Below are 17,632 nucleotides of genomic sequence, written 5' to 3'. Positions count from 1 at the left end.
TGGGCTCAGCAGGGAGAGGTTCCACACCAGATGAAAAGGCTCCATCTGTTTGACTACACATCAAACCTATAGAAAACCTGTGCGGCAGAGGAATGAGTGATGTGGTGATAGAAGGTTTAGCCTAAATTGTGGGATTGTGAGGCAGAAAGAGAGCTCCCCTTTTTATCTTATTTGCTTCTATCTTCCCCTATTCTGCCCTCAAATGAATATCTGGCATTGGGGTTCAGGGTCTCCTTTGTTTAACCTGAGGGCTTTCTCTCACAATCGAAGAAAGTGTGGACCCCAACCATCTTTAGTCATTTGTGGAAAGCTCCTATAAATCCACTTCACTGACAGTAATGCCCAAGACTTCCATGTGCAGTAATAGACTGAACAGAGAAGAGAATAATCCTTCTGTTGTTCACCCAAAATGCAAACTGGTTTGTAGGCTCCCAAACTGTAACAGGGAGTGGAGAAATTATGAAGGATGGTGCAGAAACCTCAGGGGTTTGTCACCCCTTCCCCAAAAAGTAGATCCCACAAACGTGACATCTGCCCTCCCTTGACTTCATTGTCAGTAGCAATAGCCAGGAGGTGCTGGTGACACTTGCAGAACAAAGTTCAATTCAGCATTATCTGGGGAAAGAAATCATACTACTGGTCCATCTGGTGCTGTAGCTTCTAGGTTTCAGATAGGGGTCTTTCCTATTTGGAGATACTGGGGATTGACTCTAAGAGCGTCTGCTCTCATAAGATATCCTCTAGCTTTGGCCCCCTTTCTAGGAACAGCATTTTATGCAGTAGAAAAACACAGTCTGCAAGAAGTAGCACAGCCTTAAGGGAGATTTGCAGTCCGCAAATGTGGGGAAAGGGAGACATTTATCTATAAAATCATAATAAAAGTTTTACTTTTATGATGCCTAGTCTGCAAGTCTGTTTTGTCTCCCCATGCAAGCCGCGAATCCTCTTGGGGAAAAGCAGCCGCTTTGCCAGGTGACAGCAACAGGTGTCTATCCATCCATCTGCATCACGGATGCCTGTGGGACAGGAAGTGCCAGTGGCATCAGTAAGCTGTTTCTCTGGCGGCTTTTCTCTTTGGAGGCTCTGAACCAGTATTTGGAGCTAGATCCAACACCACAGGAGCTCACCTTCAGAGTGCCTACCAGGCATAGGTAAGAATAGTTCATCTTCTGCCAGATCCTGAACCCCTAGTTCTTCTGCTTCATACACAGGGATACAGTACTCCTGATATCCTCACAGTCTGAAACAACAGCTTCCTTCCCTTTTCTATTCTGGCAAACAAGTGCTAGGTAATATGGTGTGAGTGTGAGCAAGACTTGGGGATTTCCAGCCCCACCATGGAACACCTCTTCATGGATTTTTCTCACATCCAATTTCTCTTTCATTTGAAGCACACGGCTAATCCCTCCAGTTTACACTCCTGTCATGCTGGATTTCAACTTTGGTGCAGCTCCTGTCAGAAGTGTGCCCTCGGTAGTTGTGCTGATGCTACAAAACAAGGGGGGGATACCCGTGAGCTGGTGAGTAATCCTCACTTCCTGGCCCTAACGAAGGAGGGAGTAGTTAGGACAGCCATGTAGAATTCTGATGGCAGGCATCTAGAACAGCCACCCACCCTAGCAGGAACTTACATAGGACTCACAGTGTAGGCATGGCTTCTTTAACATGCAGATACACAAAACCTCTGTTGGAGGGACTGCCAGTGGCCAGGTTGCAGGTCTTTATGTCCCAAAGGGCTCCTTGGCCCCCTGTAAGGCACAAGAAAATGTTTATGGCTTTAGAGATTCCTGCATTGCAGGGGGTTGGAGTAGATGACCCTTGGGGTCCCGTCCAGCTCTATGATTCCATGAACTAAATACATGCACAGCAAAGACAGGGACTGATTGTGTCTGTTAGGAGAAGCATCTTAACAATAAGAGCAGTTTAGCAATGGAACCAATGGCCTAGGGTGCAGATGGGCTCCCTATTGCTAGAGATATTCATAGCATCATAGAACTGCAGAGTTGAAAGGGACCCCCAAGGGACATCTAGTCCAACCCCCTGTAATGCCAGACTCATACCTAGGAGGCTGAGAATACTCTAGCTCTCAATTACTTTCTCAAGCAAGAAGTTGGACTAGGTGGCCCATCACCAGCTTTTCCTGGGTGCAGCAGTTTATTTATTTAAATTTTATGCATATTGCCCAGCTCAGGGTTGGGGAGCTTTGTCAATGTGACCATAAGGCAGGCTGCTCTCTTGGTTTTCATATCTTGATTCTTTTTGGTTTCCAATATTAAGTGATGCCTTTTGCTTTGTTCTGCCTGCTTCCCAGGGCCTTTCTGTTTCCTTCTGACCAGAGGATTGAAATGGAATACTGGGCAGAAAGCACAGAGTTTGACCCCAGTGAGCTGCATCAGATGCGGATCCAGGATAACCAGCTTTTTGCCATTTCCCCCAAGGCAGGAAAGCTTCTTCCAGGGCAAGAGCAAGCTATACACTTATCCTACAGGTACCTACATGCTGTGGTTCCTTCTTTCCCCATGTGGAAATTGATCCCAAACCCAAACGCCAAGGTATACTCCTAATTAGCGTCCACCAGCACAAGGGCCCCTTGAGTATGCCATCTTCTGTCCTTGGGCATTATCAAGGTTGTCTTAAGTGTGACACCCAGGCAGAAAAAGTCACCATCAGTAACATAGCCTTGCACCATGAAAAAGCCAACAGCTGTATGGATTCTATTTCCTCCAAAGCCCAGTTTTTCAGTGCCCTGTTTGTAGAAAACAGGGCATTTCTAGGTGAATGTATCTGTCCAGACATATCTGTCCTTCTGGCTCTTTATGCAACAGTTCAGCTCTTAGCAGGTAAATGTATTGTCACTAATCTGCTGTTTGAGGCAGGATTCTCCTTCTTAAAAGTCTGGAACGGTTTCATCTACGTGTGTTTCTGATATTGGTTTTTTGTTTCCCCTTGCTAGACATGATTTCATTGGCACTGATCGGCTTCCAGTCCTGCTGAAGATCTCCCATGGCCGAGAAATTCTGGTATGATACTGGGCTGAGAGGTTCAGAAACGGTCCTCACTGGTGAGGATTTCCAAAACCCTTTCCTAGAGCCAGTCAGGCTCCTTTAATGGTATAGCAGTAGGAGACATTGTTTTCCTGAAGCTGCCTTCTCTTGGATGGAGGGACAAAGGATGCCTTTTGGTATTATTATTATTATTATTAGTGCTTTTTTCCTAGAAAAATATTCACCATGAAGTTGTTATGGTAAGCGCCACACTTTTTAACAACAAAAAAAGAGTGATGCCAGTAGTGTGTACTCTTGAGTAACCCCCCCAAAAAACACTGGTTATTGTTAATTAAAATTGTATCCTGTCCTGAACCCGCAGGCCTCAGGTATTCACACCTTAATCTGTCCTAGAACTACAGCTCTTCATGCATATAGCCATATTTTATTTCTACTATTCTACTCCCTGCACAGTAAGGCCACATGGATGGCAGAATTTTCCCTTCAGCAAGCACTTTTCTAGGAAGCATCCTCTCATTTCCAGCTCTCTGAATCCTCCTCCTCCTTCACGCAGAGACCTCACTTTTGGCTCACATCCTGACTAGATAACTTTGTGGAGTGCTGTGGGAAAAGATCATTCCTCCCAAGCAGAAACATGAGCCACCATCCTTTTATTACTTCATGCCATCTTCCCTTATGCCACTCGTGTTTCCTGCATTTGGTTGTCCTCAAATTCTGAACTTTGCCTGCCTTTCCTGTTTTTTTCCTCGCTCCCCTTCGACTTGTCAGTTAGAGTCAAAGTCACCTTGTGCTCCAATGGGCACCTTTCTCATGGCCCACTGAACCTCCACTAGGTGCCCAAGATTTCCTGTGAGAGTATTGTGTTCCCATCACCCTTTATTTTTCTTTTCCCCGCTGCCCCACTTCAGGGACCATTGTCAGCTGAAAATCCAGCCTGTTGAGCAGGCTGTGAAAACACAAGGCTTAACTGTGCCTTTGTGCAAAGCCCTTGGATGGGCTCTCTTGGCTCTGCCCATTTGGCACAGGTCTTGATGGCTGCCCAGAGGGGCAGCTGAGTGCAGGGGTCCCGGCTGGGGGGCACACATCCTAGTCAGCCAAGTGGCCAGAAACTCTTTAACCGCATGTTCCCTAAACCTCTTCAGTGGGAGAGTTAAAGAGGAGAATTCCTGACAATGCTGCCAAGCTATTCCCTGAAGCCATACTGCTTCAACTATCTTCGAAGGGCAAGAGTGAAAGACCCTTCATTTCATACTGTTACGCTTTCCTCTGCATGGCCCCTCTGAGTGAAGCAAGCGCAAGGTGTCTTCTGCTTTTGTAATCCGTGTGTTTGTGATCTGCATGGTACAAACTAAGTCTATTCCTCCCCCCACCCCTACAATTATTCTGCATCTGCAGCTGAACTTTATTGGTGTGACCCTGCAAATGGAGCGCCGATACATTCACTTCACTTCAACCAAGCATATGTTCACGCCTATTGCTATTGGCACCTATGACCCTCCTAAACAGGTGAGGCATCAAAAGTCTTTCCCCCCCACTGCTCCCCCACCCTCCCAACAGAATGTTGTAAAGCAATGAGGAGAAAAGAAAATTCAGAGGTCCAGATCTGTATGGGCAGGTACCTTCCAAGAGGAGGAACAGTATAGAATTAAAGATAAACAGTGCTTCTGTGCGCTCTGGCCTCCGTCACAGTGTCCTGTTGTGCCAGAAGTGGTTCAGTCATGTTGGCCACATGACCTGGAAAGCTGTCTGCAGACAAATGCTGGCTCCCTCAGCCTAAAAGCAAGATGAGCGCTGCACCCCATAGTCGCCTTTGACTGGGTTTAACCGTCCAGAGGTCCTTTACCTTTACCTAGTATAGAATTATCAGCATGGAAAAAATTATGGAAAAACACTAAAATTCTCAGCATGTTACACAATTAGAGAACCCCCCCCCCCAAATGATCTTCAGATGGCATTTAACGCCCAGCAAACTGGTTAAAATGTATAAAAGAGGCTCCAACTTACGTTGGAAATGTTTAGACAAGGAGGGATCATAATCCACATGTGGTGGTAATGCGAATTTGCAAATAAATAAATAAATAAATGCCGGGGAATGATTTACTAAGAACTGAAGAAGATGCTTAAATGTTTATTTCCCAAGAAGCCAGAAGCATTCCTGTTAGCTAAAATAGGACAGGAAATTCCAGATCAAGTAAAAAACATCTTCCTTTACGCAACAGCAGCAGCAAGGGTACTATATGCTAAAATGTGGAAGAAGAGGAAAACCCTGACCAAAGACCAGTGGTTGCTTAAACTAACAGAATATGTAGAATTTGCCACAATGATGGCCAAAATAAGAAATACAAAGAGAACAACAGTATTAAGTGAGTGGAAACAACTAGGAGTATTTAAAACGAAGCGGTATAAATATAAATTTACAAGTAGGGTTAAACATATGAACACCAGAAAACACAACAAAGAGTGAAAGGGGGGGAAGGATTGGAAAGCTTTAGGAGTTGCAGCAAACTAAAGTGCCTGGGTTAGAATGTCAAGGAAAGATAGGTTGGAAAGTCCAGGTGAGAAGAATTAGGAGATGATGTCTGTAACTGGAATAATTATAACTGGCTGTAAATGAAAAATGTGCAAACAAATTAAAAAGGAAAAGGAAAAAAAGAAGTAACAGGGTGATAGGTGGCAGAAGAAATGTCATGCTTTGGGCAAGAGTGATGTTACAAACTATAAAGTGAGCATGGGTTTTCTAGTGCTTTTTTAAGGCCAATGCAGGCATAGGGACATTTGCAGGGGAGGACTGGTCACCAGTTGTCCTTTTCAGCAGCTACTCCATGCCATTTTAATTCATTTCCTGCAGAGGGTTCATCCAGAGTTCCGCTTGTCCCACTGCTTTCTCCTGGAAAACCTGCTATTTAGCACTGAATCAGAGCAAACGTCAGTCGGGTTTTCTGTGTATTGATGTTTGCTCCGATTCAGCGCTAAGGAAGGGGATTTCCCACAGACAGTGGCGGGGCAAACAGAAAACCACTCAGACCCTCCGGGTCTGACAAGCACAAGACAAGCTGAAAACCACTTGGACCCATGGTTTCTAGGCCTAGGAGAAGTGGAAGTGTGGATGAGCCCAGAGACTGGAATGTCTGACTGGGGGTGGAGAACTGCAGGAGGAGCATTTACATTGGAGAATCACTTAACACAAGAGTTCAGGACCCCACTTTTTCCCTGTTGATACTTCTCTATAAATCCCCCTCTGTTCCTGCATTTTATTTTTCTTTGTGCCCAGCAGTTAGACTACACTCAACAGTCCGCATAAGGAAAAAGTGGCACTACATGTTCATTTATCACACATTGATTGATCCAGTCTCTTGCATACGTATTGTGGGAGAACCTTCTTCATCCTGATTTCATCCAGTCCATTTCATTTGCCACATAGCAGAGAATGATGTAAATAAAATACCTCAAAGAGAATCCTTCTCTCATATCATTTCCTGAACTGTTCCAAGCGTTCTGAGAAAACACTGCTGGCTGGTTAGCTGTCACAGATTGATATAGAACTTTGGAATTCTGCTAAGGAATAACATTTAAGATTGTAGCTGCCAGGCTTAGGTTTCCTCTAATAGGGACTACTTAGTAGAAGACCCAGTAGAAGCCACACCAGACCATGTGAGCATCTTGAAAGCCAGTGCTAACCAGTCTTTCCCCTCTCTTCTTGCAGATCTATGAACTGTACAATGGAGGTGCCACAACTGCAATGTATGAAATCCAAGTGGATGCTCTGATGAAAGTACAGGAAGAGAATTACCAGCATGGGGTGTTTGTCTGCCTGAATCCAAGAGGAGAGATTGGTCCAGGCTTGACAGCACACACGGAATGGATCTTTTCACCATTGGAAGCCAAAATGTACTCGGTGAGGCTGGCACCTTTAAGAACAAGCACTTTCCTTTGGGAGCTTGTGTCTCATAGCATTCCTACCTAGCTGCTTAGAACTTTCTTCTTTGACTGCCCTTATTCACAAGAGTTCTAATACATTCCCATATTGTTCATTGCTGCATAACTCCTGCTGGGGCAGCTGCTTCTTGGTCCTTCCAACTTTCAGCCCCAATTGCTGCCCCAAAGCTGCATTACAGTGTGAATTCCTAAGAATGCAAACTTGATATGTGACCAACACCTTTTTATCTGAGAGCTTTTTATACACAGTCAGCCAAAACAAGCTCCAGGTGCATTTTAGCCTTTGCAGGATATGCTTCCCAACACACTTTTAATCAGGGCTGCCAGAAGGGCCATGGCCCCAGGTGTGGGTGGAGGGGGCATGAAGCAGGTGCCCACACACCAGCGCCCCCTCCTGGTGTCAGAGGAACCAACACTCGCCGGGCCATTTGTATTCACCTCCTTGACTTTCATTCCTTACCTTGGGCAAACATGGGAATTGTGGCAATTTCTGCTCCTGTTTCTGTTTCTGATATCCTTAATTGCCACTGGAGAATTATACAACAAAGCCTTTTTAAAATGTACAAATTGGGGAGTATGGGAAGGAAGAGCTGGGCTATACACCGCTGGTTATGCCTCAGGCAAAATCTAGTGAGTGGACGTAAAATCCACACAACCACGTTCTATACAATTACAGCAGTAACAAGCATATTATCTGTGAAAATTATTGTCATATTTTCATTACTGTAGTTACAAAAGACTGCATTGTGACTGCTGGAAAAACATAGCTGCAAAGAAACACAACCTTGCAGAAAGATACATGGCGATTAACAAATGAGAAACAACTGGGCAGTCATTGCCCAAGGCCACAATGGTGCAGGAAAGCCCTAAAAGTGGGGAGAAACTCTTGGTTCGTGTGCACAGTGGCTTATCAAAAACACTAAAATTGATTAAAATGGCTCTGAACCATGCACAACCAGGGCTTAATTTGCAGAATTCAATCCAGAATCTGTTTCAGTGGTCATCTTTGGCATGTGTAAAATAATAGAAAAGAATATCATTGAGCATGTAAAAAGCACACTTGCCTTCCTAGGACAGAGATTGTGAGCCTTAAGAGCTCTGTTTTTAGATTTGAACTACCGACTGAAATCTGATTGGAACATTTCCCAGCAAAAGGTAACAGGCCTATTTTGTTTCTGTCTCTCCTTGCTTTGCTAACCCCCTTGGGCTCTGACATGAACATCCTTTCCCTGATTTAACTCGCAAGATAGCTGCTGTACTCCAACAAAGCTGTTTTTGACTCTTATTGAACACCAGAGTAAAACCAGAGCCCTTCCAGTCGCAGCTTTGTGTTTCGTTTTTCTGCCTAGGTAGAGGTACCTATCCACATCCTTGAAGGGGACTCTGCTCTGATTACCTTCCAAGGCATAGGCTTCGATCCACACGTTATGGGTGAATCAGCACAATTCGACAAAGTGGTTTGTGCTGCGACAACACCAGGTTCTGCCAAATTAACAGTGCCTGGCCTGGTAAGTATAAAAGGATAGTGTGCTTCTAGCATGGAAGAACGTTGGAGGGCGTAGAACAGAGATTTCAAATTGTATGAGCCCTTGGCACCGCAAGAGCTATACTTCTCTGTGTAGTTCTGTTTCCTCTTGAGTAATGTGTTGTGTGATCCTCCTCTCACCCAAACAGCAATGGCTATCTTTGTGCAATTGGTTAATTTAAACCAGGCCTATGCAATTTGTGGTCCACAAACCACAAAATCAGTGTTGTTTTTTCTTCAAGAACCAGGCATGCAATAGTAGTCTCCTATCATACTGCAGATGTTTCTGGGTGTGCATGTTTTGAAGAACTTCTTTGTTGTGATATGAACCAGCAGTTTTTTACTGGATAAACCATCTGTTCAATTACAAGAGCCTCAGTAATGCAATTTTAATTCCACTTCTGTGGCCTATTTTGTTTGCGATTTCTTATTAATTTTCTGGTGCTGTTTGATTTGCTTTGTTTTAAAATGTTAGCCTCCTTGATCAACTATGATATGCCCACAAGTAAGGATGAGTAGCGCTAGGCTTTGCAAAACCCAGATTGTTGACCACTGCAAGAAAGTAACTTGCAAATGAGTCATTGCTTTTTGAGAATTGAATGCTGCTTGTTCAGTCATCTCTGGGATGACACACGATGCTCCTTTGGTAGAATTCTATGGCCAGCTTCAGATTTTGCAAGTGTGGTGTGATGGCTGCAAAAACCAAACCAAACAATTCAGTATTATTGAAAGATTCATGCCACTGCTGCAACATTTGTAAATGGAAGCCACAGGGGTTGATTGGGATTGCATGATAGAGTTCAAATGCCAGAGGCAGCAGCTGCAGCAGCGTGCAGCGCTGATGCAGGGATATAGCATGCTGCCCAACCAATCTCCACAGTTGCTACTTATAAATTTTATAACTATGGTGCGGAGGCCTTACCACGTAGAGCCTTTTACCAACGTTGAAACAGGTGAAGTCAGTCTAATGTGACTATATAGTATGATCCGTTATATATTCAACAGTAGGGAGGTTCTGCATGTGACACCTGAAACATTATTTGAAAGCTCACATGCTCTTTCTCCAGTGAGGCTTAAGCTTTCTCTGAAAATATATTCATCATGGATGCAGTGGTGGTGATGGATGAGTAGAGCCATCTCATTTTGGCCAAAGCAGGAAGTGGGGCAGAGGTGGCATGTGTTGCTGCCACCATGACTTTCTCCTTCCCTTTGGGTTGAAAAGAACTGGGAGAGGGGGAAGAACTAGATGAGCACAGAAGGTTGCCCCCTTGAAGTAGCTGGGGTTTTGACCTATATTTGTGTGTTAACTAAGAATTCTAAATCTTACTGAGATGTTGGTGGGAGGTTTTTGAGATCCCGGTTAACACTTTGCTTCAGCTACACTAGGAGTCTTTTCACAATCTTCCCATACGGATGCCTCCTACTAGGAAAGCATTGTTGTAATTGGATCACATCTGTAGCTGAGAGTTTTGTGAAACAGGCTGCTACCACTAATCTGTATTTTTTTAGACATGTTTCATGCATATAGTGCTGCTTAAATGTCTGCCACTGGTAGCACTGTGCTAGCTTCCTTTCACGGGGAGGGGTGGGTGGGGAGACATGAGATCCCGTCTTGTTAGGATAGGGGATCACCCTCTGTTTATTCTCTTTGCAGACGGTGTACTTATCTCATCCCCGGATTTGTTTTGGCAACATCCCAGTCTACAGTAAATGCAGCCGACTCTTTTTTCTCAACAATGCCTCCGAGAATGAGGCCATTGTTTTTTCTTGGCACACTGGGACTTCCAATTCCATGGTGGTGAGCTTCATCTGTCTGATTGCTCTTGGTACCCTTTGGCAGTGTTGTGGCTTCTCCCACTGTGATGCTGGAGTACTGAAAGCCACATACCCTCCTTTCCTAACGGTTAGAAGCCATAGCTCTGAAAACATTCTGGTGGGGATCCATTATGCACTGCTAATGCTTCTGACAACCACTTTCTTTGTTTCAAGGTAATGGACATTATTCCAGAGACTGGAGTTGTGCAGGCTGGGGAGAGCGTGTCATTTGTTCTCACACTGTATGCTGGTGAAATTCCATGCTTCTACAACATAGATTTGATATGTGAGGTGAGGATTAGTGTGTACTTTAGATCATCACTTCTTTGAACACCAAAACCCAAGGATGTTGCTAGATTACTGAAATATACTCGACTCCTATTACATTACCTACTCCTATAGCACCACTGTTGCATATCACCTAGAAACTTATTGTATGAGGTGACAAATACATACAACAAATGAGGATGCTGTTGAGCAGGCATGGCTCAATTTCTCCCCTCATAATTTCTCAGGGTGCTGCAGTTGAGGTTCGTCCTTGGTCCAAACACTTGTAGTTGCTGCTCTGCAACCACCTTGTTCCCTCTTTGATTGTGTGTTAACTAAGAATTCTAAATCTTACTGAGATGTTGGTGGGAGGTTTTTGAGATCCCGGTTAACCCTTTGCTTTGATTGGTTGGACAAGTTATTGTTTCCACACATTTGGTGTATAAGGTCAGAAAATAAAGTCAGAGTTTTGCTAGAAATTCATGCTTAGAAGACATATGTCTATAGGCAGAGCAGGTTTTTCATCATCTCAGAGTACTGAAGTAGCAGGAGTGCAAACATGCTGAGTTAATCATAGGTTTGTCCCCTGTAGATTTTTACCCAGCACCCACTCGATCAGTATGAGAAAGAGCTGCAAGAATGGGAAGCTGAGAAGGCACGCCAGGCTGTGGAGTTCACCATCACAGAGAAAGACCTGGATACACAGAAGAACCTAAAACAGTTTCCAGTGGTAAGCTGGCCTTCCAGAGAGGGAGATTTTAGCACTGAAAAAAGAACAGTACAGCTTCTTTGGATGGGTTTTCTGTTCAAAGTGACACCTGCATCACATGATTCTATTGGTGTTTCGCAAGCACATGTAGGGCACAAAGTGACTTAAGTGATGATAGGCATCTTTGTAGTGGTGGGCTGGTCAGGCACAAATGAGACTTGGGTCCCACAATTGAGAAAGCTATGTGAGTGTTCAGACTTTACAAATATGTATTTTCAGCCATCTTCTGGTTGTTTTCCCACATATAGTTTCCAAATGTAAATCGGGGGGAGACAAAAGTGATATTAAGAACCTATTAGCAACTGAGCTGCTTTCTGTGGGGCAAGCCCAATACATTGCAGCACTTGAAGTGGAAAATCCAAGCGGCATCCTCCTCAAATTAATTAACCCAGGACACAAGCCTCCACGAAGTTCTCCTGCACAAACCTAATTAATGACTGTTCATTTCACTGAAACTTGCACAGGAGAAATTCCAGGCGAATTGTCCCCGTGCATTAGATCTGCCTGCTTCACACTCATAAAAACTTTGCATTCATGTCAGATACAATGCTCTGCAAATTTCCACTTCTGATGATAACACTTGTCAGGATTACTTCATTGGCACCTGTCCTCATCTATCTACATATGCTAATTTGCATGTTGAAAATAAAGCCAGGATGTTTAGGGCCCCTCCAGACTACCTGTTTGTTGTGCATTCATCCTTATTTGCTTGCAGGGTGTTTATATGTGCTCCTGTTAGGCGCTTGTCCATCCCACTTTACAACACATTTCCCCATCACATTGCAAATGACAAAAAGTCTGGGGTTTGTTAAGTGGATGTGTTGCTTTCATCCACAACTTGATTTCCTCCCACAAAATACTGACATTCTGGAGGTGCCTTTTAGATGGAGCACATTAAGGGAACAGAAAAAGAGGGGGGGGACCACTTCCATAACTGTTCTGCAGTTTTATGCAAACCGTGTCACGAGTTGGCAGATTTTCACAGAAGTTTACTAAATTCCTGCCATTCAGTGCACAAATTCAAGGCCATTTCACAAGTTACGTGAAGGCAAACTTGGATTTTTGGTTAGGATGCACTCAGCAGGCAGCTGCAGTCAATTACAGCTCCCTGACTAGTGTACTTGTACATGTTATATGAAAAGGCATGTTATAAAGCACAGCTATATGCCTTTTCAAAAATGCAGAGGAATCTCAGGAGGCTGTTGTTGTGAGCAGAAGAGGAGCAAGGGAGAAAAGAGTTTTGAACCTTTTCTCTGTAGGCAATTTCCTCGAAATCTCTTACACACGTTGTTGTGATTGCTACGTTTTTAACACTGAATTTTCATTCTGTTTGCAAATTGCAGACTATTATTGCATTAGGGAAGGAAGGAAGGAAGGAAGGAAGGAAGGAAGGAAGGAAGGAAGGAAGGAAGAATTTCCCCCTATGTTGTTCCAGATTATCCATCTAGAACCTCACATGGGGCAAAGCAGCTTGAGGGGGAAAATGGCTGGTACAGAAAGGGTTAAACCCCTGCTCCATTGACTGTTGCGCCTCTCTGCTCAAAACTGCACCTTCCTTTGGGTCTTTTACAGTAACAAACAAAATTGCCAGGGCTTTGTTATAAACATTTGCATATACTTTACTTTGCACCATTGAGTACCTTACTTTATGTCATTGTGTAACAGCATCATGGTTATGTTTACTATGATTTTCTTCCCTTTGTTTAGGGGGCTTCAAACTTGGCGTCAGCAAAGCTTTCTGCCACACATCCAGTGATCCGGAAATACAAGGTAATAAGTTGACTGTTACCTTCTCTGAAGTGGAATATGTTGAGATTTCTGAGGGTGACTGATAGGGCAGTGAACCAACGGGGCTCTTATTTCAGAGCTAGGATGCTTGATTAAGAATTTGGCATTTTGGTGGCAGAATGGAAGTGCCCACGCACACAGAATAATTGTGTGTTGCTATCAAAGCATTTGTTGGGTCTGTTTTGACTGTACAGCTTTTCTGTATTATTTGAAAATGCTTTGCTGCAGGGTGGGTAGCAATCCAGTATGATGATCAGGAAAAGTGCATTTTGGGGGCATATGGATTATCCAAAAACAAGAGCTAGTCCCCACCACTTTGATGTATGTGTCAGATTTCTGTCTGCCTTTCCACTACACTGCATAGTCCATTTTAAATACTGATTTTGTAGTTGTGTCCCATTACTCCCTGCTCCCCAGTGGTTTAGGTGAGCTGCCTGCCTTTTGAAAATGTTTACTGAACTACCACTTAAATGTTGATGTGATCCAAAATCTCTTTGCATTTTTTTTAAAATGTATTGTTGGGGGGGGGGCTGTGGTGGTTTAATTTGCAAAGCTGCTCTGGGCAGGTATGGGATCAAAAGTTACCACTACCAGCCAATCAGTGCTGTGCAAAAACAGCTTCAGCTTCCAGCCTACAGAATCAATCTTCCTTAAGAAAGGAATAGTCATATAGTCTAACCACAATGTGGCAAGCAGGCTTCCTGGGCACAGCAACTACCGAGAAGAGTCATCTGGTGTTTTGGAGTGTGTTGTCATCAATATGCTGAGGACACATAGTTCTGTTTCTCTGCATGGTAAACCAGTGCCTGACTTTGGTAATGGGCTGGATAAGGGTCAAAAAACTGAAGCTCAATCCAGCTTCTTCACTGTTGGGGTGGTTCTTCTGTCCAGAGACGTTGCCTGTCCCATGCTGTGGAACTGTGTTTCAGCAGTGATTTTGCAAGCATCCTTGCTTTTGACTTTTGGAGGCCTCTTGAAGACTACTTGCGCCAACAGACCTTTGGAGCCGTTTAATTTTGATTAGCCTTACTGATTGTCTGTATTCTTGAATTTTTTATTTCATCTTTAAATGATGTTTTATGTTTGAGCAGTATATACTACCTTGATATTTGGTGATATAGCAGCACAGAAAAAAATTCAGAATATGTATGTGTGATCATATATATATATATATATATATATTTGCTTTCGTAGATTTTCACGGGTACAGGAATGCAGGTTTTGGTGTCCAACACGTACTTCATCCACAATGGACAAAGATACAAACAGATAGAAGGAGCACCTATGGGATCACCCCTCTCACCGGTCATCGCAAACCTGTACATGGAACACTTTGAAACCAATGCTTTAGACAAGTCAGAACACAAACCCAAACTTTGGCTCAGATATGTTGACGACACCTTTGTAATTTGGCCACACGGGAAGGAAAAACTGGATAGCTTCCTCACACATCTCAACAGCCTACACCCCAAAATACAATTCACTATGGAAATAGAAGCCAACAACCAACTTCCCTTCCTTGACGTCCTAATCTACAAAAAACCTGATGGCTCCCTAGGACACACTATCTACCGGAAAAAAACACACACCAACCGCTACTTACATGCACAATCACACCACCACCCTGCACAAATAAACTCCGTAGCCAAGACTCTCATCTCCAGAACCAAACGCCTGGCTGACAAAGACCACTTGACAACTGAGTTACAGAATCTCTCAAATGTGTTAATTGCCAATGGATACCAGCAAAACAGGGTTACGAAGCTAATCCAAAAAGAAACAGCCCCCAAAAACCAAGACACAGAAGAAAACAATGGCATGGCCCTCCTTCCTTATATCAAGGGCACTACAGATAAAATTAGCAAAATCCTCCATAAACACAATATCAAAACAGCCTTTTGCACCAACCAAAAAATAGCCAATATCCTCAGAAACCCCAAGGATAAAATCCAGTTGGAAAACCAAGGGGTCTATGAAATACCCTGCAAAGTCTGCCCAGCCACGTACATTGGACAAACAAACAGACGAATAAATGCACGTATCGCAGAACACAAGAATGCCGTCAAAAAAGAAGAAAAAACTTCCTCTCTTTTCCAACACATGAAAGAAACAGGACACGAAATTAATTTTGCAGATTCCAAATTGCTCTTTAACATAGAACATCACCACAAGAGAATAATCATGGAAGCCATCGAGATAGAGAAACACCCTCACAACATGAACAAGCGTGACGACACATCCCGCTTGCCAGACATCTGGAAATTAGCCCTCCCCACAAAAACTGACACCAGATCCAGAGGCACACAGAACGCCATCACCAATCAACCACACCAGACCCAAACCCAGACCCTCTCCACAGATAAATTACAGACACCATCCAGTAGCCAAACCATGGTGGCACCTCTGGATGCTGCACCCCCCTGCAATCCCTACACAGATCTGGCTGACACAGGCCACAAAACCACAGCTCGCCCCTATACACGAAGCCAAGCCAGAGCACAACTAAGTGCAGTACAGCCATCTTCTCAGAAAAACTCTTCACAAAGTTCAAGAGGTCAAGACACAAAGACTTTAGCAACTAATCCACACCTAATGACCCACCTAAGTGGTACTCAGGATATCACTCAAGAAATCACTCAAGATATCCCTCAAGTAATTAAGGAACAAAAGAAGAAAAGGCACACTAGCCTGGGAACTCCCTCTCTGCCCAGAACATTGGAGGCTATACACCACACCCCCTCAACAGTATTTATAGGAACTCAAACACTGAGATCCTGCTCTGTTCCAGTAACAAGAAGCCGAAAGCACCAGCCTGAAGATGACGAGTGAGACCTCGTCGAAACGTCGCCTAGACACCCCAACTTTTACACGGGAAGACACCCGAGGACACCAAAACCTGCATTCCTGTACCCGTGAAAATCTACGAAAGCAAATATATATATATATATATATATATAGTGGTGCTTGGATGGGAATCACAATTCTGCTGAAGGAGCAGGTTCTTAGCTTGAGGGTACTTCTTAGTCCAGTAATGAGCCCCTAAGAATGATGTGGTGAAGGTTCTGAGTAATTACTGTATTTTTTATATATATAGTCCATTCTTTTCTCCACACATTTGTGTTTGAGAGAGAGGTCTATGCACAGCCTAATTCATGGGAGAACCAAGATGAAGGCTGAAAATTGGAACTGTGTATAAAACAGAAAGAAACCCCAACCCCTCTTTTAAGCAATTTGTTCTGGTGGTGGTTGTTATTTAATCTGTATACCACCCTTCATCCAAAAAGACAGGGTGGTTTGCTACATACAAATACAAAATGAGAACACAAAATACATAGTGGTGTTTGGCTTTGGAGGGCTCCAACCCACTCATTAAAGAGTGCCTTTTAAAATCTACCCCAACAGACTCTTCCACCCATTAGGAACATCCATGTGCCTAACCCTCCTGCCAGCCGCAGCCAGAGGAAGCTCACGAGGAACAAAGATGCCAGCAGGTTGTGGGTGAAGCCGGAGCCCCCCAAGCCCTTCCTCATGCACTTGGGGGTTACAGCCAGGTCACACTCAACTGATGACTACCTGGTCAACTTCCCTAATGACCTGCCCCAGCACTTCCTTTTCCGGTAAGGCCTTCCCCTGTCCCCAGGTCCCCAGGGGAGATGTTGGTTCTCTGTATATTCTCCTACAAGACAAATAAATGAGATGCTGTTTGTTACTGGCATCCAAAACGGTTTCTTCAAAAAGCAATGGGTGGTATTCAGTGCTGGTCTTACTCAGAGTAGACCTGGTGAAGTTAATGGACATTATTATTAATTTATATACTGTAATACTGATATGCTATGATGTTGTCTAAGTGGTTTACAAATATAAAATCAATCCATAATTAAGAGTACACTAAAACTTCCTTTATTAAAATATACAGTAACACAAATAATTTAAAAACATAACAATTAAAAACAGTTAAAATAATAAAATCACAAGTTCAGTTCAGGGGAAGCTTGCTTTACAACATGACCAGCATATTAATTTCAACTGCTCTACACCATCTACTCTAGGTAGGACTTAGTTGAATACAACCCAATGCATAAGGAAATTGTGAATCTTACGTAAATCTCACTCTTACGAAAGCTGCTTTACATGTTGTTTTTCTTAACATTTCTATGTTGGAATTGAGAAAAGCAGTGTGTGAGTCTGATTCCTTCCAATCCACTGCTGTGAATTGTGGGGAAATTTAACAAACTGAGCCAGAGGACAAAAATCTTGGCTTGTTTCTAGAGACCTGTGGTTCATGGCATTCTTGTATCATTTGGCAAGGCACTTTAATTCTCCTTGTTGTCCTCTTTCCAGCCAACTTAAGAAGACGACAATCAGAAGGAATACGCTGAGCAGGAGCAGGAGCAGAAGCAGGAGCAGGAGCAAAAGCGGATCTCCGAGTTTGATGGCGTTAGCAAGCTGCACGGAACAGGAGGCACAGCTAGTGACAGACATGCTGTCGACAGTGATCAAGTGGGTGGCTCCTCAACCAGAATTCTG

The 17,632-nt window shown here is 43.7% G+C and overlaps 1 protein-coding gene across 5 annotated transcripts in view; it reads left to right on the top strand.

Annotated features, from left to right (window-relative positions):
* The window catches only part of CFAP65 (cilia and flagella associated protein 65), a 41,901-nt gene that overhangs the window by 18,262 nt on the left and 6,007 nt on the right, over positions 1-17,632 (top strand). For all 5 annotated transcript variants that reach the window (XM_081924094.1, XM_081924093.1, XM_081924092.1 and 2 more), the window contains 13 exons: positions 935-1,151; positions 1,392-1,520; positions 2,312-2,488; positions 2,954-3,020; positions 4,401-4,511; positions 6,709-6,900; positions 8,291-8,449; positions 10,121-10,264; positions 10,456-10,572; positions 11,141-11,278; positions 13,025-13,087; positions 16,508-16,722; positions 17,447-17,605. In XM_081924094.1, the coding sequence (XP_081780220.1) occupies positions 935-1,151; positions 1,392-1,520; positions 2,312-2,488; positions 2,954-3,020; positions 4,401-4,511; positions 6,709-6,900; positions 8,291-8,449; positions 10,121-10,264; positions 10,456-10,572; positions 11,141-11,278; positions 13,025-13,087; positions 16,508-16,722; positions 17,447-17,605 (1,888 nt within the window). The remainder of the gene's footprint in view (positions 1-934; positions 1,152-1,391; positions 1,521-2,311; positions 2,489-2,953; positions 3,021-4,400; positions 4,512-6,708; positions 6,901-8,290; positions 8,450-10,120; positions 10,265-10,455; positions 10,573-11,140; positions 11,279-13,024; positions 13,088-16,507; positions 16,723-17,446; positions 17,606-17,632) is intronic.

Source organism: Podarcis melisellensis (assembly GCF_964234715.1).
Source record: "Podarcis melisellensis genome assembly, chromosome: 1".
In the NCBI taxonomy this organism is placed as follows: Eukaryota; Metazoa; Chordata; class Lepidosauria; order Squamata; family Lacertidae; genus Podarcis; species Podarcis melisellensis.
This window is presented reverse-complemented; position numbering and strand designations above follow the sequence as displayed.